Source organism: Prionailurus viverrinus, chromosome A3 (genome assembly GCF_022837055.1).
Source record: "Prionailurus viverrinus isolate Anna chromosome A3, UM_Priviv_1.0, whole genome shotgun sequence".
NCBI classification, from domain to species: domain Eukaryota; kingdom Metazoa; phylum Chordata; class Mammalia; order Carnivora; family Felidae; genus Prionailurus; species Prionailurus viverrinus.
In genome coordinates, this window is record NC_062563.1 from 109,509,863 (window position 1) to 109,534,139 (window position 24,277).

General features: G+C 45.6%; 1 protein-coding gene and 2 long non-coding RNA genes across 4 annotated transcripts in view; 2 read left to right on the top strand and 1 right to left on the bottom strand.

The window, feature by feature from the left end:
* Positions 1-731: 731 nt before the first annotated feature.
* Positions 732-24,277, bottom strand: part of GALM (galactose mutarotase) — a 53,335-nt gene continuing 29,789 nt past the window's right edge. Inside the window, exons 5-8 of one of the 2 annotated variants that reach the window (XR_007150648.1) lie at positions 4,217-4,358; positions 2,673-2,847; positions 1,880-2,069; positions 732-976 (exon numbers count right to left, since the gene is read on the bottom strand). Coding sequence is in view for 1 of the 2 variants with exons in the window: in XM_047851161.1 (XP_047707117.1) it covers positions 1,992-2,069; positions 2,673-2,847; positions 4,217-4,358 (395 nt within the window). In the remaining variant the exon portion in view is untranslated. Of the gene's footprint in view, positions 2,070-2,672; positions 2,848-4,216; positions 4,359-24,277 lie in introns of both variants that reach the window. The other variant, XM_047851161.1, reaches the window with a different exon arrangement.
* On the top strand, positions 5,725-10,354 carry LOC125161509 (uncharacterized). The gene is made up of 3 exons (XR_007150650.1): positions 5,725-5,766; positions 5,958-6,040; positions 10,238-10,354. It is a non-coding gene; the product is annotated as an uncharacterized LOC125161509 (long non-coding RNA).
* On the top strand, positions 10,622-23,004 carry LOC125161508 (uncharacterized). Its single transcript, XR_007150649.1, has 3 exons — positions 10,622-10,743; positions 13,401-13,510; positions 22,934-23,004. It is a non-coding gene; the product is annotated as an uncharacterized LOC125161508 (long non-coding RNA).

Genomic DNA, 24,277 nt, shown 5'->3' on the forward strand with positions numbered 1-24,277 from the left:
TAAACAGTAATGTGGTGAGACCCCCTGACTGCCTGCTCAAAGCCACTTGGGAAGAGAAACAGGACCACAGGTCCTGGGCCTCAGCATCTGTGGCTCAGGGCCCTGGCTGGCTGAAGAATTTGCTGTTCACCTTTCAGGTCCTTTTGTCACGGGCACAGGGAGGGCCTGTGGAAAAAGAAGTAGACTAGTGGCCAGTTTTAGTTCTAGCCCTGCGGACATAGACGTACCTTCAAGATATCTCATGTCTAATCCCTTTGCCTCACCCAATCCCCAAAATTGGGTTGTTTGCCCATGTAGTAAACGCCAGCAGTAGAGATAGTGCTCAGGGTTTGGGCTGTCATGGTGCAATTCTACATCATCTGTTGCTATCCGTCTTGTCTCCTGCAGAGAGACTGATTTCCCTGAGGGAATAAACTACATCTTTTTTTTTTTTTTTTAAACGTTTATTTTTGAGACAGAGAGACAGCATGAACGGGGGAGGGTCAGAGAGAGGGAGACACAGAATCTGAAACAGGCTCCAGGCTCTGAGCTGTCAGCACAGAGCCCGACGCAGGGCTCGAACTCACGGACCGCGAGATCATGACCCAAGCCAAAGTCGGTCACTTAACCGACTGAGCCACCCAGGCGCCCCGGGAATACACTACATCTTAGACATTACTTCTTGAATTCCTTAAGACTCAGCAGAAAACTGTATACACAGTAGGTATCCAGAAAATTCATGCTGAAATGCATTTAAGAAAATAAATGCTTCTTTTGGTTTATTGTTACTAAGGAAGTATGGGAAGCTCAGGAGGCGGCCAGTTAGGTGACTTTCTTCTAGGAAGGTGCTGGGGCTTACACTGGAGCACAGTGGAATCCGGAACATACCCAACACTTGGTCAATTTCCCAAAGGTCCGTGTCTGACAGATTTAAAGATGAGCGAAGGGCCTGAGAGTCTTCCGAAGGTGCAAGTTCTGGTTTTATTTCAACTGGTTGCTAGCATATAATAGAAGATAGATTTCTTTAAAACTCTAAACCAACCACCAACCCCAACCCATCACTGATGATTCAATTGTTCAGGAAATGGGGAAGCTCCAGGCTCAACTATGTAACACCAACGTCTTGTGCCAGGTGCACTCTACAGTCAGTCCTCAGGTAAGGCTCTCTTTCCACACTAACACAGCTCTTGTCTCCAGAGGCTTGCTTTCTTTCCCACCCCTTGCCTGGGCTGGGGCTTTCTCTACCCCAAAGGCAGAGATCAAAATTACAGGTTTCTTCCTGGATATTTTGACCTGGCCCTTTAAGTCATATCCTTAGAGACAGCTAAACTCAGACTCAGACTAATGCTTCCCATAAGCATGAATCTGGGAAGAAAGGCTGGCCCTAACAAAGGTCAGAACCCCCTGTGTCCACCAGCGATCCTGGGAATGCTCTGGCAGACTGAAATGGAAGCAAAGAGGGGGCTTGAATGTGGATACCTGATGTCACATCTTGGCTAAAACTTCTGGTTGTGTGCCTTTATGAGGGTCATTTGCCCTCCCTAAGCCCCAGCTCCTTCACCCTCAATCATCTACCACCTTATCAGAGGTCTGTCGGAGCTCTGAATTGCTGCGCAGGGACGCGGTGGCCTAGGGTAGGGGAGGAGGACAAAGAAATGGAATGAGAGTAGGATCAAAGAAAAGAGGGGCAAAAAGGAGAGAAGAAAGCAGATGGGTGGAGAGATGGGGCCAACACAGCAAGGGACTGGGTGTCCCTTCCAGGTTAGGGTCAGGGCTTAGGCGAGAACCTTGGCGGTTGGATCCCCTAAACCACACAGAGGACAGAGCTGGTCATAGACTGAACCTGTAGCCAGTCACTGGGAAAGGAAATCAAGATCCAGACTAATTATTGTGCAGCTACCCTTTATATGATTTTGATTCACAGGATCACTTGTAAAGCCTCTAAATCTCTCTGGACAGGAGACAGGCTGTTGAAGGGCCCCCAGCCTGGCCCTGGGAGTCTTTACACTTCCTTAAGCGACAGAAAACTTGAACCAAGTGGTGTGGTCATACTCCTCACCAGGCCTCAGCAGCACAGGAGGGAAGTGGGGCTGTGAAGGGAAAAACAATACAGGTTAACACCTTGCCGGCCTGGGTCGTGCCCTCAACCATTCAGGATGGCTTCTGGACTGGTCTCTAGGCCAGCTCTGAGAACCAGTTGCCAATGTAACTGGTTTGCAGTGAGATAAAGAACTTGAGCCAGAATGAAAATCAACTACATTGCTGAGCACATGGTGCTGTAGCAGGACCTTGCTGTGTGGATTCACGTTCTGGGGGAAGACTGCAAGACCGTCTTTTGAGCTGGTGCTTTGAAGAGCACTTTTCTAGGCAGTGGCTAGAAAAAGAAGCTACCAGTAAGCAAATAGGAAGAGAAGACAGAGCCATCTTAAAAGCGTGGTCGCAGAAGATAAGATTGAGAAGAGCAACGTTAAACTGAGTAAAGGCTTTGAAGGCACAAAATAGAGATTAAAAAAAAAAAAAAAGTAAATGCTATGTTAGTAGCTTGGCTCTGGGTTTCCTGTGTTTATCATGACTTGGAGAAGAGAACACATGTGGACTTTTGAGTCAGACAGACCTGACTTGAGGGTTGTGGCCTCTGTCATACAGTGTGACCTTGGACACAACACCACTGAGAAGCTGGCCTGTAGCTTTACCTGATTGACTGCATCAGGCCAGCTCTGGGTCTCCAGGCAGAAGCCGGAGTGCTTGGGATAGACCGCTCCACTCTTGCCCTTCAGCGTGCCATCCAGGAAGTTGCCCGTGTAAAACTGGACCCCGGGCTGGGTGGTGTACACTTCCAGAACCCGCCCGCTTCCAGCATGATGGACCCTGGGGACAAAGCAAATCATAGAGGTACAAGGGTGGAAAAACTAGCAGGGACAGGTAGGAGCTGGGAAGCAGCCTCGAGACAGTAATTAGACCCAGTGACAGAGCAGGGACAAGATACGTGGAGACAAAGATGGGAAGAGCATGATGGGAAATTCTCGCAGTCTCATGGGTGAGGCATGAGCAGGTGGTCCTAAGTAAGGATCTTCCAGTAGCAACTTCTCACTGTGATCTTGGCTCCTCTGAGGAAGGCTCACCCTGGCCAGACGTGTGTGTGTGTGTGTGTGTGTGTGTGTGTGTGTGTGTGTGTGTGTGCGCGCGCGCGCGCGCGCATGCAGGGGGTGGCCAGGCCGCAGAGACACAGTTGTCAGATTACGGAGGAGCTGAGATTCTTTCTCAGGAAGAGCTGATGCTCTCTGCTTGGCCTGGCAAAGCCACCAGCTGTGTCTTTTGAAAGAGAAGAGACGCTTGTCTAAACTGTCGCCCTTCCTTGGGGCTAGAGCAGGCTGGGCTTTTTAGTCAGATCTCCCCCCGAGAACAGAGGTGCTGTCAGTTTCTGCTGGATTCACGGTTTCCTTTTTTTAAAAAACGAGGTAAAACATCCCAACAATGTAGTCAATCAAGAGGTTCTGGGAAGAGGAGGGCCAGGACTTGAATAATGGAGAGTAGGCAAGAGAGTGTCCTCCAGACTAGAGAGAGAAATGGGCCAGAGGAGAAGAGTGGACTCCATCTGGAAGAACACAGGGACTGGGGCTCTAAGAGAGAGAAGGCTTTTGAAGTTTCCATTAGAGTTGGAATCATTTTCTCTGCCTTATTTAAAATTCATTTATTCTACAGACGTGCATTTGCTATTGCCATGCGTGGGGTGAGGTGCTCGGGCAGAGCTGGGGATGCACAGAGGTAGCAGGAGGAGCCGGGAGGTTAGCGGGGAGGAGAGAGTGCACACAAATGCCTGGCAGGCCAGGCTGCTGGCGGTGGGCGCCCTGGGAGAGGTTCAGCCTCTGACTTTCCACGCATCACAAACGGGGCTCTGGAAGGTCAAGGAAAGCAGAGCTGACTTCAGAGGAATTAGGGCTTCTAACAAGAGTGGGCCTGAAAGAACAGGCTCCGATGGGGAGAGAGGGAGCAAAGAGAGACAGGATGCCAGGTGGGAGCACAGGGTGGGTGGGGGAAGAGACATGGCAGTGGTGGGGGAGGGGGAGAGACATTCGGTGGTGCTGCTCTGCGGAACAGGAGCTTTGAAAAGACGGGGATGTGGTTATATGGTCCCTGCAGCATAGTAAATGCTATCGAGGTGGCCAGAGGAAAAACTCCTCACCTAGGAGGTGAGATCTCTTCCTCCCTACATAGGCAGTCAGGGAAAAGCACCTACCGTGCACAAAAGTGCTTGTCTTTAGATCCCTTCAGACAGAAATTGTGGTCAAAGCCGTGGGTACGGAACTCCTGCAGGTGTTTTCCAAGCTCCACCGGCTTCCTCAGGTCAAAGGCAGTTCCTTGTACTGGAGCAACTTCTCCTGGAGGGAAGGGGCAGGCAGAAGGGCAGGGGGCTGGAGTACTCTGGCCAGGCTTTCTTGAAAGAGGACAGGGACTCGGTTTCAGGGCCTCACACCATGATCCAGTTGTTTCTGCATTTACTTAATTTTTTTTTTTTTTACTTGCACAGTTGACACACAATATTGCCTTAGTTTCAGGTGTACAATGTAGCGATTGAACCCCTCAATACATTATACTGCGCTCCCCGTGAGTCTAGCTATCATCTGTCACCATCATACAGAGCTATTACAATACCACTGGCTCGATTCCTTAGGCTGTACCTTTTATTCCCGTGACTTATTCATTCCGTAGCTGGAAGCCCAATTTCCTTTCTCTAAAGGTTTTCTTTTGTCCTAGAGCTGTATCATGTATTTTAAAGGTGAATACAAATGCTCAGTTAGTTAACATAACTCTTTTTTTAGGGGTAGAATTACTTTTTCCTTTCATGTGGTCCGATGGGGAGGTTTTACGAACTTGGTTTCTACACTAGTTTCAGGGGAGAGAGGTAGCATGCAAAGTGGGTCTGAAATCTTAGGACGCTAAGAAAAAATAAGAACTTGTACCTTACCTTAAAAAGATTTAAACAAGTGAAAAGAGAACCAACTTTTAGCCACTCAAAGCATTTAGTTCTGCTTTCGTGTATTGCCAAATACTAAAAGAAACATTAATCTCCTATCTTTGGGTGAAAGTGGGCATCCTTTTTTTTTTTTTTAATGTTTTTTTATTTTGACACAGAGGGTGTGGGGGAAGGGCAAAGAGAGAGGGGGGAGAGACAGAGAGAGAGAGAGAGAGAGAGAGAGAGAGAGAGAGAGAACCCCAAGCAGGCTCCACACTGTCAATGCAGAGCCTGACAAGGGGCTCCATCTCACGACTGTGAGATCATGACCTGCGCCAAAATCAAGAGTTGGCTGCTTAACCGACTGAACCACCCAGTTGCCCCGAGGGCATCCTCTTAAATTCAGAGCTGCTGTTCAGAAACATAGTCTTCCTGGTACATGAGGACTGGAGTCTGTAAGTTCACACAGAGCTGTGAGGATGCCTGGGGTCCAAAACACCCAAGGGGAACACAGAGGCCTGGTCAATGCCATTCTAGCATCTGGTGTCCATTATTCAACTAAGGGAGTTTGGTTGAACAAAAGAATCCTTCTCTCACCAGTCAGTGTTAGGAAAAATTAAGTAGCATTCTTTTTTAAAATTTTTTAATGTTTATTTTTTTGAGAGAGACAGAGCACAAGCAGGGGAGGGGCAGAGAAAGAGAGAGACACAGAATCCGAAGCAGACTCCAGGCTCTGAGCTGTCAGCACAGAACCCGATGTGGGGCTCGAACCCACGAACCTCAAGATCACGGCCTGAGCCGAAATCGGACACTCAACCGACGGAGCCACCCAGGTACCCCAAGTAGCATTCTTTTTGAAGACATCCTTGAAAACCATCTCTTTCCTTTGCCTTGATTCTGCTTATATGAAAAAGAACTTTTGAATGGGGAATATTTGTACATGTAACCAATTTTAAAGGTAATGAAGTTAAAAGGTACAAAATATTATACAATGAAAAAAATCTCTTATCTTTGTTCCCTGAAGATCCGGTTTCCTCCAACAGAAGCAACCACCATTACTTGTTCCTCTCGCACCCTTCCAGAGAGAATACAAGGATATCCAAGCATGTAAGCGCACACCCATGCACACACACAGCAATATAGCCTGTTTCCACCTTAATCTTTCCACTCAATTTGTCTTCAAGGTTGTTACTAAATTTATTCCTGCGTACTTCATTAGACAATTCTATGTGCCAATTCCTATTTCTATTTTTCCTATGATAATCTACTTACTATTTGTTTTCTGGTGTCATAATTGCAAATTTATATTTTTCTAGAAACTTATGCATCCCATCTATATTATTTTCATTTATTGGTAGAGTCAAGGAAGACAGTAACTTATGATCCTTTCAATTTCATCTCTCTGTGGTTAGTTGCTTATGCTCATTTCTTTTCTTTCTTTCTTTTTTTTATTTTTTTAACATTTATTTAATTTTGGGAGACAGAGACAGAGCACGAGTGGAGGAGGGGCAGAGAGAGAGGGAGACACAGAATCCGAAGCAGGCTCCAGGCTCTGAGCTGTCGACACAGAGCCTGATGCGGGGCTCAAACCCACAAGCTGTGAGATCATGACCTGAGCCGAAGTCGGATGCTTAACTGACTGAGCCACCCAGGCACCCTGCTTATGCTCATTTCTAACTTTGTGCATTGAGTAGGTAGGCTGATGCTTTATCTATTTTTGTGGGTTTTTCCCCCTTCCAATGAAAGAGCTCTTGGATTTATGCATTAGTGCTACATTTTTCCTCCTCTTTTCAAAATTAGAATTTCTGCTTTTATTTGTATTAATTTTCATTTTGTTCTCTTGGGTTTATTTTGTTACTCTTTTTTTAATGTTTTATTTATTATTATTTTTTTTAAATTTAATGTTTATTTATTTTTCAGAGAGAAAGAGACAGCACAAGCAGGGGAAGGGAAGGGAGAGAGGGAGACACAGAATCCAAAGCAGGCTCCAGGCTCTGAGGTGTCAGCACAGAGCCTGACGCGAGGCTTGAACCCACAAGCCTTGAATTGTGAGATCATGTGAGATCATGACCTGAGTCAAAGTCAGAAGCTCAACCGACTGAGCCACCCAGGCACTCCTAATATTTTATTTATTTTTGAGAGAGAGAGAGAGAAGGGGAGGGGCAGAAAGAGGGAGACACAGAATCTGAAGCAGGCTCCAGGCTCTGAGCTGTCAGCACACAGCCTGACGCAGGGTTTGAACCCATGAACCATGAGATCATGATCTGAGTTGAAGTTGGACACCTAACTAACTGAGCCACCCAGGTGACCCTATTTTGTTATTCTTTTTCAAATATCTTGCATTAGATGCCTAATTCATTTATTTTCACATTTTTTGGATTAGTCAAAGTATTTAGTGCTTCAATGTTCTTCTGAGCAATAGGCTTGATATCACATGTAGGAGTTTCCGTTATATATAATGATAACACCATATTCCCATTTATTATATATTCTAATATGTATTAAGTAAATATTTCCATTATACTTAATTATGATACATTATTTACTTATTTTCTAGGTATTGCTAGTTTTAGGGTTTGAGTTCCCTTTTGATCCAAGAATTATTAAGAGTTAAAGCATTTCTAGGTCAAGCATTGGCTGTATTACTCGTATTTTGTGAAATTACCTGAGGTTTTCTTTACGGTCTCAGATATCGTGAATTTTTATTGTGAATTTCATCCTTTTTTTTTTTTTTAAGTTTATTTATTTATTTTGAGAGAGAGTGAGAGACAGAGCAGGGGAGGGGCAGAGAGAGAATATCCCAAGCAGGCTCTGCGCTGTCAGCGCACAGCCTGATGTGGAGTTCAAGGTGCAGTTCATGCGAGGTCATGAGTTGAGCCGAAATCAAGAGTCAGAGCCACCCAGGCACCTTGTGAATTCTGTCCTTTATCATTACAAAGTGTCTTGCTTTCTGTCCTGAGATCAGCCTTTACTGATGTTAAGACTGAGACCCCCTGCTTTCATTTGGCTTTTATTTGCTTGGTTTGCTTTTGAAATCTCATGTTTTCAACCTTTCTGTACGACTTGGTTAATACACAGCCTTCCCTTGGGGTTTCCTTTGTGATTCAATCTGAGAGACTATTGTTTAATAGAGGCGTTTTATGGCATTACTATGACATATACATGTTCTAAGTATCCTTAGTCTGTCATTACATTTTATGGTATGCTTTTTGTGTTCATGAATTCTAGTTGTTTACTTTTTGAAATCTTTTTACTATATGGTGTGTATATATGTGTCTTTCTGATAAGTGAGACAGTTTGTAATTTTGTTTTAGTGGTAACATCTTTATAGAAGAAACTTCAATATAATATACGTAACCCTCTGTTTCTTAGAATTTGCTAAGCTTCTTCCTCTCTCTCTCCTCTTTGCTACCTGACTTGGGTTTCTGCATCTTTCAACTAAGAATCCAAGTAAAGTCACTTTGTTTCCCACTAGATGGTGCTAGAGACACAATATAAAGAGCGTGCTTAAACCCTGATCAGTTTTGGGAGAATGAATAGTTGTTTTTTTGGGTCCCTCAGGCCATTAGGCCAAATCCTGGATGGTAGTTACTTACCTGTGTGCTACTGTCTTGTGAAGTTTGGGTGACCAACCACCTCTCACACCGATTTTTTTTTAATTTTTAATTTTTTTAATGTTTATTTTTGAGAAAGAGAGAGAGAAAGAGGGCCAGCAGGGGAGGGGCAGAGAGAGAAGGAGACACAGAATCTGAAACAGGCTCTAGGCTCTGAGCTGTCAGTACAGAGCCCAACAGGGGGCTTGAACCTATGAACTGTGAGACCATGACCTGAGCCAAAGTCGGAGGCCCAACAACTGAGCCATGCAAGTGCCCCTCACACTGATTTTTAAAAAGGCAAAATGTTTCCTTATGAAAAACTTAGTCCGGGAAAAAGCAGCAGCTGTTTTCATGGGCTCAAGAAGACTGTAGTCTTACCAACTCATATTCTGAGTATTAATTTCTGTTATGCTTTCCTCCCTAACTTTATATGGTATTCACAATATTTAGTTCCTTAAAGCCCTACTTGACTCAAAATCTGACCCTTATGACAGTCCCAATGTAATATTGCACAAGTCAGTCAAGATTACTTATTTCTCTTGACTTCAAGGTAAAAATAAAGTCATGGAATGTTCATGAATGAGGGTTCTAGGGTCTATTTCAGGTCTGTTTACCTGATACTGAGCAATCTACAAATCAATGTTAGCTTTTCTCTCTGTAAAATGAAGCTATTATTTGCTGCCTATACATGACATGGAAATACTCAACAAATGAAATACTTGAATGGTTTCAGGACAATGGCATAAATAAACAGGCCAAATTTGCGGATGCATCTATAACACAAAGGAGAGCCTAGAGAGGGGGTAAGACTTCGAGAATGGCAGAGAAGCCCTGACTTAAAACTGAGAAACTTCTAAATGAGATTTTTACTAAATGAGAAGAAACAAAGAGAAAAGGTTCCAATCTCTTTCCAGCCTCACGCCCTGACCTGTGGACCTCATGTATCTACTGATCAGGCACATGGAAAACTTTGGAATTTGTCCCCCAGATTCATGCCTTCTTTGGGACCTTTCTCACAGCTTCAATGTCCTCTGTGTCCCTGCTTCCCCCACATCCTGGCAAAGTTGTTTAAGAATACTTACTCTCCAATGCCACTTCCTCTGAAGGATTGTAGCCTCCACAGCTAGAACTAATCTTTTCTTTTCTTTTCTTCCCCCTTACCCCCCTGATCTCCTTTTCTACTTTGTTCCTATCACATTTTGAACATACTTTCTTCAAAACATTTGTTGTTGTTGTTTTTAAAAAATTTTTTTTTAATGTTTGTTTATTTTTGAGACAGAGAGAGACAGAGCATGAATGGGGGAGGGGCAGAGAGAGAGGGAGACACAGAATCGGAAGCAGGCTCCAGGCTCTGAGCCATCAGCTCAGAGCCTGACGCAGGGCTCGAACTCACGAACCGTGAGATCGTGACCTGAGCTGAAGTCGGACGCTCAACCGACTGAGCCACCCAGGCGCCCCAAACATTTGTTGTTTTAAGACATAACCATAGGATTATATCAAGCTCCAAGAGGGTATGAATTGTGTCCTTTTTATCTTTGTACCTTCTGAGCACGAAGCGAGCCTTCACTTGATTGAAAGATGGATGGATGAATGAAGTAGAGGCAGAAAAAACAGGGCCAACTGTGAATGTCATAGCATCCTGTGACAAAGTCAGAAAGATCTAGAAAAGGCCTTAGGAATTACCTCATCCAGTCCCCTCGCTTTGCAGATGAGAAGACTGGGACCCAGACAGCTAAAGGGACTTGCCCAAGGTGACACATCTCCATAGTGTCAAAGTCTCCAGGCCTCTCACCCCAGAGTGACTTGGTAACAGCCTTTTCCACCCCCAAGCCCTCAAGTGTTCGTGAGTTCTCAAAGAATTTGGAAAATCAATGTGCTGTTATTCTAATTTTGGTCTATCTGCATATGTGACTTTGTGCTTTGGTGCTAAGAATAGAAGACATCAAAATAGTGCTCTCAGCAACGCTGAGTGTACAGAAAATTGAAGCGGAAATGGAAAGGGTGCCCTCAGAGAGGATGTCACATCACCAGACTTTGGTTTTGAAGCCACCAGAAAGCAGGGAGAAGCTGTTTTTTTGAAGAGAATTTCTTCAGCTACTGAAGGTTGGCTGAGTGTGCATTAAGGCCTGAGCAGCAATGCCACATGCCTGGCAGATGATGGGCTCTGACCCAAAGATATGAGGTTACAGCTCTGGGGCAGACGAGCAGCCTGAGGTAGGTAGCATTTCTGCTTCCCCATTTCAAGGAAAGCCTGACTGCAGGCATCAGTGCAGACCCACCCGGGGTTACTGTCATGAATTTAGAGTGAGATCAGTCCCTGTAGGGTGGCAGCTATGGAGGGTGTGGTGGGGGGCAATGATCAGGGTTGGAAAAAAAACACACAAAAAAACAACCAAACAAACAAAAAATAATCAGGGTTGGGTTTGTTAGGAGAACAGACAGAAGAGGGAGACGGTGAGGGAATGGAGGACATATGCAAAGAGGTGATTCCAATGACAGACTTCTGATTTAAGTGGGTGGGGAAAGAGCTCATGAGCAGGTTAGGGGCAGTGAAAGGATGGTAGGATCAAGGGACTGCAGGTTCGTGTGGCATCAAAGAATTGTTGGGGCTGAAATAGACACCTTAGGCAGGGACTATAGACGGCTACAATAAGAGGTGGTGATAAAGTCAAGGGTATCACCCAATGACCATGGAAGTGAGTAACTGAGAAGGTTGGTGGACAAGATCATTGGAACAGAGGATGTCAAGAAGCTGAGAGATCAGAATATCAACAGCTTGGATAATGAAATAATTAGGGACTATGACAAGAGTGTGTTGGAGTGACAGCCAGGAATGAGGTGATGTCTGTAGATGACCTCAACAGATGTGTCACTCTGGCAACCACAGCTGCCCCATCCTTGCAAGAAGACGATGTAGACCTCATAATTGGAAACAGGACTCTCTAACATTCCAGATTTCCGTCACAGGTTGTTAAATCTTCCTCTCCCTATTGGCATTCCTGATAGAATTATAATTACCTGCCTTCTGGCAGCAAAGGAAAAACGCACTGCCTTCATGAACTCCATCTGCCTTGATTCACATCTCTTATCTCACATAAGGGGTTTTTATACATATTCTATTATATAGACTTTGGCCTTTTCCCCATGACTGCTTGTGGCAGGTTGCCCTTTTCAAAGATGGCCACACCAGTATGTATCCCATTCCACAGGCTCTACTTATAATGTGATGCTGACATTCCATCACTGAGAGATGGAGTCTTTGTTCCCTCCCTTAAATTGGGAAGGACCTTTGTAACTGCTGCAATGAATAGGATGTGGCACAAGTGATACGATGTGATTTCAGGGGTCAGGTAATAAATACAAAGTGGTTTTGGCCTGGCCCTTGCTCTCTCAGGATATTTGCCCTTGGAAGTCAACCACCATGTTATAAGGAAGCTCAAGTCACATTGAAAGGCCATCTGTGGGGTGTTTTGGCTGATAGCCCCAGCTAGGCCCCGAGGCAGGAGCCAGTATCAACTGTCAGACATGTGAGTGAATGAGCCCCAGACATCACATCTAGAGACAAGATATGGCCTGTCTAAATTCCTGACCACGGACACAATGAAAGAATATATATTAAGTGTAGAGTAATTTATTATATAGCAATAGACTGGTATACTGCCTTAGGATGTTCTCACCTCTTGGCACTTAACTAGTCTTGACAGAAGGTTAATGAGGCCCCCCCACCCCCGTGCTTTTATTACATAGTCATAAGTGACTTTAATTGGTTCTTCCTTAAGAACACTAGTCCATGTGGGGGCACCTGGATGGGTCAGTTGGTTAAACGTCTGACTCTTGATTTCAGCTCAGGGGATGATCTCACGGTTCGTGTTTTTTTTGTTTTTGTTTTTTTTTTTTTTTTTTTTTTAATTTTTTTTTTCAACGTTTTTTATTTATTTTTGGGACAGAGAGAGACAGAGCATGAACGGGGGAGGGGCAGAGAGAGAGAGAGACACAGAATCGGAAACAGGCTCCAGGCTCTGAGCCATCAGCCCAGAGCCCGACGCGGGGCTCGAACTCCCGGACCGCGAGATCGTGACCTGGCTGAAGTCGGACGCTTAACCGACTGCGCCACCCAGGCGCCCCACGGTTCGTGGTTTTGAGCCCACATCTGCTATCAGCACAGAGCCTGCTTGTGATCCTCTCTCTGCCTCTCTCTCTGCTCCTCCCCTGCTCATGCTCTCTCTCTCTTTCTCTGTCAAAATAAATAAATAAACATAAAAAAAAAACACACTAATCCTTGCAATTGCTTTTGAGTGGGGAAAAAACAAATACAAAGTTGTTAGTTCACGCATTTTTGAGCATCTTTTATGTACAGGCATGAACTTGATCTCAGGGAGCCTAGAATCTGGTGAAGGAGACAGATAAAAAAATTAATACGGACAGGAGAGTATGACAAATGTGATGAGACTGGCATCCAATGGGCACTGGCAGAGCAGGGAAAAGCAGTCCCCAGTGCAGCCATGGGGGGTCTGGAAAAGTTTTCCAAAGGTGGTGACAGGAGCCTAATCATGAAGGATTAAGTTGGGACTGGCCCACTGAACAAGGTGCAGGACAGAACAAGCATGGGAATGAAGTCCTCTCACCTGTGAAGTTAAGATCTAAAGTGTAGGCACAAGATGCATTTATATTACACATATCCTGTAGGCTCCCAGCTCTGACTTAAGAAACAGAGTGTAGAAGGTGAATTAGTCCTTTGAACTCCCGATCGGACAGAGTCCAGTGAAATGGTTTCTGTAACATCTGGGCATGAACACTCTCTCAGTGTCTGAGGAAATTCACCTGGGGTGAATTTTAATTCAATGCTTTCAATTTCTCATCATCACAAATAGCTCTTTTCTCTGCCTGATGGCCCCAGTGCCCAACTCTCTGAGGAAATGAACAGATGGTCACTGCAAGAGTCACTGAATCTCCACATTCATTCATTTTTTGGCGACCTTGGGTAAGTTTCTATGCCTCTGTAAGATTCAATTTCTTTATTTATAAAATGGAGCAAATAGTGGTATATACCTAAGACACGTATTGTGAGGTTAAATTGAGAGAAGGATATGAAGGAAGTCCTATCTCTAGGGCAGAACCTGCACATAGTGCTCTCTGTTATTTACTTGCTCTCTCTCTCCAGAAAGAGAAGAGAGAGAACAATGATTCATTATAGCATAAATCATTGATGCATAAGGAAGGTGCATATCTGCCTCCGGGGAGCATTGCAATTTTCATTAAAAAAGGATTCAGGGTTTTTTTGGTTTAGTTTTGTTTTTTGAAGCTTCCTCTCTCAGTGATTTTTAATCTAGAGTGGTACAGTCTTCAAAATGTTTTTTTTTAAAATTTTTTTAAATGTTTATTTATTTTTGAGAGAGAGAGGGAGAGACAGAGTACGAGCAGGGGAGGGGCAGAGAGAGAGGGAGACACAAAATCGGAAGCAGGCTCCAGGCTCAGCACCAAGCCTGACGCGGGGCTCTAACTCACTGACTGCAAGATCATGACCTGAGCCACAGTCGGACGCTCAACCGACTGAGCCACCCAGGCCCCCCTCAAACTGGTTTTTGAGTCACGTACTCCTTTGAGAATATCGTAAAAGTTATGGGCTCTCTCTCTCTCTAGGAAAATGCATACATACATAAAGAATGTTCTCAGAACCTCTGAAGACCAGTCATTCAGGACTGGTTAAGAATCCCCGATATACAGGCTGGTGAATATATTCTGCCCAGGCCCTACTCATCACCAAGCAAGTTGCCCTCTCATGATCTGATACTGAAATGCACATTTGGAATATCGTAGTCACATAACGTCAGGTGTTGGGTCAAGAAATGTAGTCTGGGAGTCTACTGTCAAACTCCTCCTATAGCAATGTGACAAAGGCTTTGCATAATCCATCGGGACCTCCTTCTGGACTATTTATGATTCCTCCATATTCCTGCAGGATGTGCAATAAACTAACATGTGAAATACACAGGAGCTTGTCTTAATCTGAGCACATCAACAGCTTTCAGAAAGTGCAGGAAAGTGAAGCATCAGAGAAAGTGGAAATTGCCCCTAACGGCAGCTCAGAAAATGGGGCTATAATTAGGCAAATAGTGTCGCCCTGGGTTATATTGGGTATCAGGCTTCACGATCACCAATTACTGTTATCAACCTCCCAGGGGCATCTTGCTCACTTGTTTGGCAGTCAAACTCAATAGATGTTAGAATGGATTTTAAGAGTCAGGCAGCCTGGATTTAACTTCTTTGCTGTAAAAATTTGTGGAGGTTTCTTAGCTTCTCTGAACCTTGCTTTCCTCATCTGTAAAATGGGTATAAGAAGATTCTGACAAACATGGGATTCTGATAAACAAAATAAAAGTGCCCTGCATCCTACCCAGTCTGCAGGAAGTACTCAGTAACATAGCTGTTTTTACGGACAGTGGCCAGCAGTGATAACAGACAGCATAGCCAAGGGAAATTTGGCTCCAAACCCTGAGTTCACCAATAACTTACCTGCTTAACTGTGTGCAGGTCAACTAACCTCTCCAAATGTCTGTTTCCTCAACTGAGGCATAACTGAAGCATTACACACCTATTTCAAAGGGCGGTTAAATGAGTGACGACGTGTACGTGCTTAACTCAGTGGCTGGTACATATTGAACACGCAGAAATGGTGGTGATGGTGATGATAATGCTAATAATAGTGGTTAATCCTTATGGAGCTCTTATGAAATGCCAGGACTTGATGCTCTACACACCTTACATGTATTACTGCATTTAATCTTCACCACCAACGAGGGAGGTCCAATTAGTACCTTTACACATGAAGTCTGCAGAGGCTGAATAAATTGTCTAATGTCACAGAGCTGGATTTAAACCTAAACAGTCAGGGTTTGAGTTCATGCCTTTAACTACTTTGTTTTCCTGATTATAACGTGTCAAAATCTGTCCGTCTGTCTGTTTGTTTGTTTATTTATTTATTTATATTTTTAAGAGCTATTTATTCATTTAAGTAATCTCTACACTCAATGTGGGGCCTGAACTCAGGACCCTGAGAGCAAGAGTTGCATGTTCTACTGACTGAGCCAGCTAGGCACCCCAAAACTGGTCCTTTTAAACAGCACTTGTGTGTTCAATGTCATACCAAGGACTCACTTCATCAAGGTCAGAGGCATTTTCTATTTCTGGCCGAAGCTTCCTCACCTGTACCCATCACTTTTCATGGCATCCGGGGGCGTCCATTGCCCAAGAGCAGGTGCATTGCCCAAGAGCAGGGCTGGATGTTGATCTATGAGAACTAAGGCTACTACCTTCCCCAAATCCTCCTGGATCCACCAGGCTCAGTCTGCCAATGATCCCTAACTCCTCTAGCCTGAGAGGACAGCCCATCTGCCTGACCACACAGAGAGTGTTCGGGGTTTGCTGGCTGATTTCAAAAGGGGAACATGTTGGAGCAGAAGAAGTTTCCTACATGTTGTTTTGCTGCTTCACAGTAGCTTGGGCAGGCCCCAGCGACAGCGGCGTGATTTGGCAGCCCAGGCTCATGGTAGACCCATGGCTTCCTGCTGTCCTCCACGAGCCATGAGGATCCCGCTGTCATGGTTCACAGGAAGCCAAGGAGAGTACCAGGGAAGGTGGCTGGCATCCTGACACCGAAAAAGGTGGCAACTGAAGACAGCCAAATTACGCTAACAGCCCAGGGTCAGAGAATAGAACCAGTAGGGAAGAGAGGAAAGAAATCAGTCCAGCCTTTCTGGTCAACTGGCAGAGTGGGAGGGCTAGGAAATGGCTTTATGTGAGGGATCTAGCCCCTGTGATCTCCATCAGTGCTCCCTTTCTTGCAAATCACTCCAAATAAACCTCCGATTTAAGTTTCAAGGCACGCCCCAATCTCCCTTCTAATGAGACCAGTGCCCCAGGCTCCCCCTGTGCAGAAATATTGACCACCACGACTGCTCAGCTTCCTGTGGTTTAGTCAGGACATAGAAGGCCTGCATTGGTACTAGTGGAGTCAGAAGGAAGGGAGCCTTGAAATGCAGGGCCAGCCTCCTAGGTCTCATTATCTGCAGGACGTGGTCATTATCCTCTCTGGGATGTGTATTCTGCAGACCCTGCATTCGACTGGGTCTGTGCATCTGGCACTGCCTGGAGGGTCAGTTTCATAAACTATCCATTTAGGAGCTGCCCTCTCTCTGTTCTGGGGAGAATCCTGGAATGGAGACCTGGAAGGCAAGATGAGGCATGCTCACTCAGAGCCAAATACAGATATATTCAAATACAAATCACTCCCAGGCTACCCCCTAGGCTTCTCTGACAGGGTTACAAGGCTGGTGGCTTGGGGAGCTTCGGGAGACGGAGACCTGCACTTCAGGGAACAGAAGCTGCAGGGAGTTGTCACGTGGTCTCTGATGTGTAGATGATCTAGATGAAGATATGGAAGGTATTCTCATTAGGACAGACAACACGAAGCTAGGGGGCAGACCCACTTGGGATAACAGAACCGGGAATCCAAAGTAGGGGTAAAGCACGCATTACAAGATGAAATTTGTGAATAACAGCAATAGATAGGGTTCTGCACTTGGGTCCGAAAAACCGAAAAACCAACAAAACAAAACAAAACAAAACACACCAAGAAACAAAAACAAAAACCAACTCTACCCTGGGCACAAAACATAATCTTCTGAGGTTCCATTTCCTTACTTGTAAAACTGGGACAACATAACCTTTATCTCGTGAAGTTGGCATGAGGATTAAAACAATTGCTGTGGGCAGGATGCCTGGATGGCTCAGTCATTAAGCATCTGACATCAGCTCAGATCATGATCACACAGCTCATGAGCTCGAGCCCCGCTTTGGGTAAAACACGAGCCTCACTTCTCTCCCTCTCTCTGCCCCTTGCTCACTTGCACCCTTTCTCTGTGTCTCTCTCTGTGTCTCTCTCTGTCTCTCTGTCTCTCTGTCTCTCTGTCTCTCTCTCTCTCTCTCTCACACACACACACACACACACACACACACACACACACATACCAGTTATTGTGACCAAAGCCCTTAGCACAGGGATGATGATGATACTCATGATGGTGATAACTACCAACGACATGACTCTTCATTAGTGCTTCACACCTAGGCAGTCTGGTTCCAGAGCATGTGTTCTTAGCTATCATATTATACTAACTCTCATAAATGTTAAGTCTGATTACTACAATTATTACTGACTAGGGAGATGCAGCTGAGCCACAACATGTATGCAAATGACTTTGAGGATGTGGTTGGCAATAAGTTCGACAGGAGTCACATAAAGAGTGTAATGAGGTGGTGACAGTTTTTGATTGCTGTTTGCAGTGTGGGCATCACAGGTGGAGAGGCCCTGGACGTGCAGAGGCAGAGGAGAAGGGCCAGAATGGCCAACTCACGGCATAAAAAGAACAGCTGTGCCTGAAGAAGAAATGACTTGGGGGCAACATGATGGCTACCTTCTAAGGCCTTGAGCCTGATCTATAGGAACCCAAGAAGTAGGCAAAGTGGGGTCAGATCTAGGTAGACGGATGCCAGCTCGATTTCAGGAAGGCCTTTCTGATGTGCTGGCGCAGGATGGACAGTGAACACCCTGACCCGGGCGCACCTGAGTGCCCGTGGGTACCACAGTCTGGGATCCAACTACCGGACAGAATGTCTTTTCCAACTGTGACCTTCTGAGGCTGTAGGTCCATTGGCCCATGTGACAACCATAAGGAAGCAGGTTGTTTCCTTTAGGGACACACTGTGATCTCTGGTTATTTCCCTCCTCTTTTATTTTTATTTTTTATTTTTTTTAATTTTTTTAAATGTTTTTATTTATTTTTGGGACAGAGAGAGACAGAGCATGAACGGGGGAGGGGCAGAGAGAGAGGGAGACACAGAATCGGAAACAGGCTCCAGGCTCTGAGCCATCAGCCCAGAGCCCGACGCGGGGCTCGAACTCCCGGACCGCGAGATCGTGACCTGGCTGAAGTCGGACGCTTAACCGACTGCGCCACCCAGGCGCCCCCCCTCCTCTTTTAAATCAAACTGCCAGCTTGTCTCTTCCAGGGAGGCCATTGGCTGAGAGCAGCGCTTTGCAGAATGACCCGTAGAAAGGTCTGGAGGTGGGAGGATAAAGTGGGGAAGGAGGACGGGGAGTGAAGGTAGCTCAGGGGCAGCAGGAGGACAGGAGGGTTGTTGGGGCAGGAGAGGAGAAACGGGGGCCAAAAAAGGAAAAAGTAACTTGAGGCTATACAGATCTCTTTAGAGTCTTTTTTCTTTTAAAGTTCGTTTTATTTATTTTGAGAGAGACAGAGACAGAGACAGTGTGAGTGGAGAGGGACAGAGGGAGAGAGAGAGGGAGAGAGAGAGAAAATCCTAAGCGGGCTCTGCACTGCCAGCACAGAGCCCGATGCATGCCCCAGTCCTACGAACAGTGAGATCATGACCTGAGCCCTAACCAAGAGTCAGACACCTAACGGACTGAGCCACCCAGGTGCCTCTAAAGCCTTTTAAACAGCTATAGAAAGTGGACCCAGGACCATCACGTGGGGCTTGTTAGAAACAGGACCCAGAGGTCCCACCTCAGACCCACTGAGTCAGAATCTGCCTAGCGACAAGCTTCCCAGGAGATCTCTGCATGCATTAAAGGTGAAAGGCGCTGATGTGGAGAGCGTCTAAGGGAGACCTTAGATGTGCTTACATTCATCTCAGTTAAAAAAAAAAAAAAAAGGTGGAGAGGAACTCGGGGGCCATGGGATGAGCGGGAGCCTGGTCTCCATGGGGACGGCCCAGCTGTGCTTGCAGCCCAGCTGCTCCAATTATGTCTGTTTCTTTATCTAGCCAGCCTCGGAACAGTCAGTCAAATCTGCATAAGGAAGCCGGCGGTAATGGGGCTCGTGGGCACAGGTACTCATCTGACACCTAATTAAGCCATCTTGGTATATCATCTCTACAATGCCTGTTATTATTTTAAGAAACAACATAAAGAGAATGATAATTAAAAGTAACACCCCGGGTGGGAATTTTGTCTCCATTCCAGTGGTTGGCAAGTAAAGCACCCTGGGTTTTTTTTTTGTTTTGTTTTTTTTCGGGTTTTTTTTGAGGTAACATTTCTATAAATTTTCACAGAGCACACAACCTCAAAGCTTGTCTCTGCTGCAGTTTCCCCCGATTTCTCTGCCAATGCTTTGGGTTTCTGGCTTCGTTCCACTGCTGTTTCCTTTCTTTTTTTCTTCTTTTCACTGAGCGTTTTCTGATTTTACTTGAACTTGCAATGGGGGAGGGGAGGGTGTATTGCTTCTGGATATTACATGTCATCTGAAGCATAAAATGCTAAACCCAGCTACATGTTGTTTTCAGGTGAGAAGGCAATTTTACACTTCACGGTTGGGCCCACACGAGGCATTTTCATGCAGGGAAATTTTCCATCCTAGACTCACATCAAGATGGCGCCCAGGGATTTGCTACCAGTGGAAGGTTTGCCCACTGTCTGTCTGCAGCCTTCCCGCATGGGCATTCTTGATAGACCTGTTCTCCAGAGTGCCGCTATCTACCCCTGGTCTTCAGGTTCCCCTGACATAGCGTCCATCAGGTCCCTGTGTCCTTTGCTACCTGCCTGGGTCCCATGTCTACCACTTGAGCCACTTTGGTTAGTAACACTCTTACTGACCTGCCATACACCCTGTCCTCTTGTCCCTTGTACCAGACCAAACCCCACCTTTGGATCATCCCACAATCCACCTTCTCTGCTCCTGACGTGAATCTGGAGAAAACTCCCAGTAGCACCAACTGAGGCCACCACCGATTCCTGATCACAATCCTCACCTGGCATCCTTTGACAAACACTTTACTTGCCCTCAATCGTCTCCTTTGCCCCTAAAAACCCTCTTCCTTGACCCTGTATCTCCACCTCATGGAAACACCCCGTCTTCTTCCTTTCACAGATTTCTGAAAGTGTATCCAACACCAGTGGCTCCCATGAGCTCAGTAGGTAGCTTATACAGATTCCCAGGCCCCACACTAACAAATCTCTGAGGTGGGGCCTGAGATTTGTATTCAAGAACGCTGTCTTCATTGGGAACTACTCATCGGCCTATACTCCCTGACTTTCCTTCCTCACTTTCAGTGGCTTCTCCAGCTGCCACAGCCTGGCTTCTACCCTCACCACTCTGTGAAATGAGGTCAGCAGGAACAGCCACGACAGCCTGCACACTCCCAGGTCTCCCCAGAGAGACTACTCTCTGGAGTACTGATGTTCTTGGTCACTCCAAGACTTCCGGCCACCTCCTCTCTTCCTTTGCCTTCTACCTCTGACCATCTCCCTCAGCGCCTTTTGTGTAAGCTTTTCTTGCACCTTAAATACTGGCGGTGTTTTCACAAGTGCATCTCGCACTCCTTGTTGCTAGATCCTCAGAGACACTAAGAAACTTCTCGAAGCTCAAGGTGATCTTGAGAAAGCCTCCTCCTACCGTTGCCTCTTTCACTGTCCTAACTACCTCAGATTCTTCACTGCCTGTGAGCTTCTCAAGGGCAGAGACTGTTCAGTCATCTTTCCATGGTCAGTGCCTCAGGAAGCATGTAGCAATTAGGAGGCACTCCATAAATGTTAGCTGAACTAAGTACAAGTCTGCTCCGAGTACTCGCGTGAATCAGCCTTGGGCCCATGGTGTGAAGCTCAAAGTTACCTCTCAGCCCCTTCAGAATGGGGTGACCTTGGAGGTGTGAATTAGAGCCAGCCCCTGTCCAGACCTGGGGTGGGGAGGGGTGGGTGTTAAACAGCGGTTCTCCAAAGGTGGTAGTCAGAGCTCTAGCAAATAACATCTCTTCTGGCAAATTTACTTGTTGTTAGTCTCAAATGTTCATAGGAATGACATCATGCCTGGCCAAGTGCTAATTTCTAAGCTTTCTTCCTGCCAAATTTCCACCATGCTGGCTCATGCTTGCCAATCTCGTAGCAGTGATGTGTTTTCTAGCAGGGAACACAAGTATTGCTTTGGGAGTTATTCTGGAGCCTCATAAAACTGTTCTTGGGGCCCCTTTATAGGGAAGGATTCCATAATGCACCCGGTTGGAGAGTGTTATTGCTATCAGGAGAGGTCCTTACAGTTTCTGTAGTGAACATCCTTGAATACTGTCTAGGATGGACCTGTCACTGAAGAAACATCTCTAACTAACACCCCATAAGTTCCAATATCATGTTTCGGGTTTTTAGCGTCATTCAAACCCTTTCCTGAATAACACCAGTCTTATTTCTTTGAGCACAGGACCTGTACTATATTCATGGCTGTAGGTTCTCCACACAAGCAGGGCTTGTTCAGGTTCAACACTGCTTCCCTGGGGCTGGCATAGCACCCAGCATATAGCAAGTACTTGGTGTCAGTTGGTGATGGAGAACGGAAAAAGAAGAAACTTGGGGAGCAGACTCACAGCTGGAGGTGCTTGTCTCCAGAACTGTGGAGCTGAAGGTGACAACCAGGACACCATGCTCTGGCTTCCCACTTACAGTGAGGCCCCAGGGTTCCTGCCTGCTCCTACCCTCCATGGACTGATGGCCAGGCCTGGAGTCTTGACGGCACCAAGGGCTGGTGGATATTGAAAGGCAAGTTCATTCATCTGGTCAGGCAGGAACTGGAAAGCTGCCCATCCAACCCTCACCCCTGGCTGCTGTTTCTCCTCCAGACGGAAACTTGGGGAAGTTTCTTTCCTTCTGGGTGTGCCATCTCCTTCCTCTAGCTAATCTTCTAGCTTCCTTCCAAAACTGTATTGGTGATGAATTAGCAAAATAAAAAAATTTAAAGCCACCCTGAAGATTACAAAAAGAAAAACATACTACTGCTAAATCTCTAAAACAATGGCTGTCTTTATATACAATGATACATAGTAGGATAACCATAAACTATCATTACCTTAAGAGAGGAGAGAAGATCAGACCCTCTGTGGACCAAGGTGATGTGATCAACTCACACAGGGTTTTACACAGAATTTCAGGGGCCCGTGAATCCCCTGAAGATCTCTCATCATCTTCCCAGACATACACGTATGGACCCTGGTTATGAATATCTAGGTTAGAGATTCCACGGGGTCAGTAGAAACTGACAGGACCTCAGAGTTCAAGTGATGTGACCCTCATCTGATGAGAGTTAGCAGATTAGGTATGAGGCCCAGAGAGTGTTCCTGGCTGACTCAAAAGAGCTCACAGCTGGTGGACAGCAGAAGGGAGACCTTCACCTAGGTTTTCTGAATCCTGGTCACCCTGCAATATTGTGTTAATATGCTCTGTGGAAAACAAATGTCAAGAAGGGAGAAGAATGGAGAGAGACTGAGTATAGGGAAAGGAAGGAATATCTGTTCCTAGAATGTACAGACTGGCTACTACTGGGTTTCATTTTTGTGTTTGGCAGAGTTTTCCAGCTTCAAGCCAAAGAGACCAAGCCTGAAGCTCCCTTCCAGCCCCCTACTTCAGACCTGTAACTGAATCCTGATAGGTCATCTCAGGCAGACCAGTGAAGGGGAAGATAAGAAAGGTGAGCTCTGGGCATGTGGTCAGCTCTACACCGTGTCTGTCACTGCAAAAACCCTGGAATAAAAAGAAGCTATTGTTTCCAGGAAATGGGGAAAAGATTTCTAAGGAGAAAAGTGTAGCCTTGAGGAAAGAGTAGGGGTTTATGCAGCAGAGAAGGGGGAGTTGGGTGGTCCCTGTGGGTGGGGGGGTATGAGTGAGGCATGCTGGGAGATGGGTCTGGAAAGCAGCTGGCATGTGGTCCTGGAGCCACCTAAAAGGTTTTTAAGCTGTGGAGTATCAAAATAAGATTTGCATTTTAGATAGATAACTTTAGTAACCAGATGGAGGATAGATCTAAAGAGATTCACTCCCCACCCCCCCCCCACCCCCAGTTAGAGAGCTATTTTCCAGATTCATTTGTTCAGTCATCGATCCCAATTTGGTGAAACTCATAATATAAGCCAGGCACTGCTCCAGACAAGAAAAGTCAGTATAGTCAGGATAGTGACAATGGAAATAGAACCATATCATCAACAATACATATTGAAGAGACAGATTCCAGAAATAGATAGAGGAGTTAAAAATCAGCAGGACCTGATGAGTAACAATGTTGGGGGGTAGAGGGGGGAGACTGTAAAGGAAAGAGGAAGCATACTGATGGATGGTTGAAAGCAATATTATGGATTTTTAGGGCAGTGAATACTCTGTGTGCTATCATAATGATGGAGAGATGTCATTATACATTTGTCCAAGAGTGAACCCCACTCTTCAAAGTTCAAACTATGAACTTTGGGTGATGATGATGTGTCAGGGTAGGGTCATCAGTTGTCACAAATGCTCCACTCTAGTGGGGGATGTTGAAAAAGGGGGGGTGCTGTGCATTTGTGGGGGCATGGAGATATATGGGAACTCTCTGTACCTTCTACTCAATTTTTCTGTGAACCTAAAAGTTCTCTAAAAAAACAAAAAGGTTTTATTTTAACAAATCGGCAGCACCCGATGAGTAATGATACTTGGGTGTGGGGAAGTAGCAGGAAAAGAAAGAAGACACATTCTGATTCAGGTTTGAAACTAATATCACGTCCAACATTTTAGAGTCATATCAAATCTAAAGGAATTTTCTGTAAGAAGTCCAGAATGATTAAAACATGTAGATAAAAACAGTCTCCATTTGCACCATCTCTGAACCAGGAGGCTACTTTAGAATTCGTTATTTCTCCAGGGCAGCGGCTTAGCCCCGCCCTA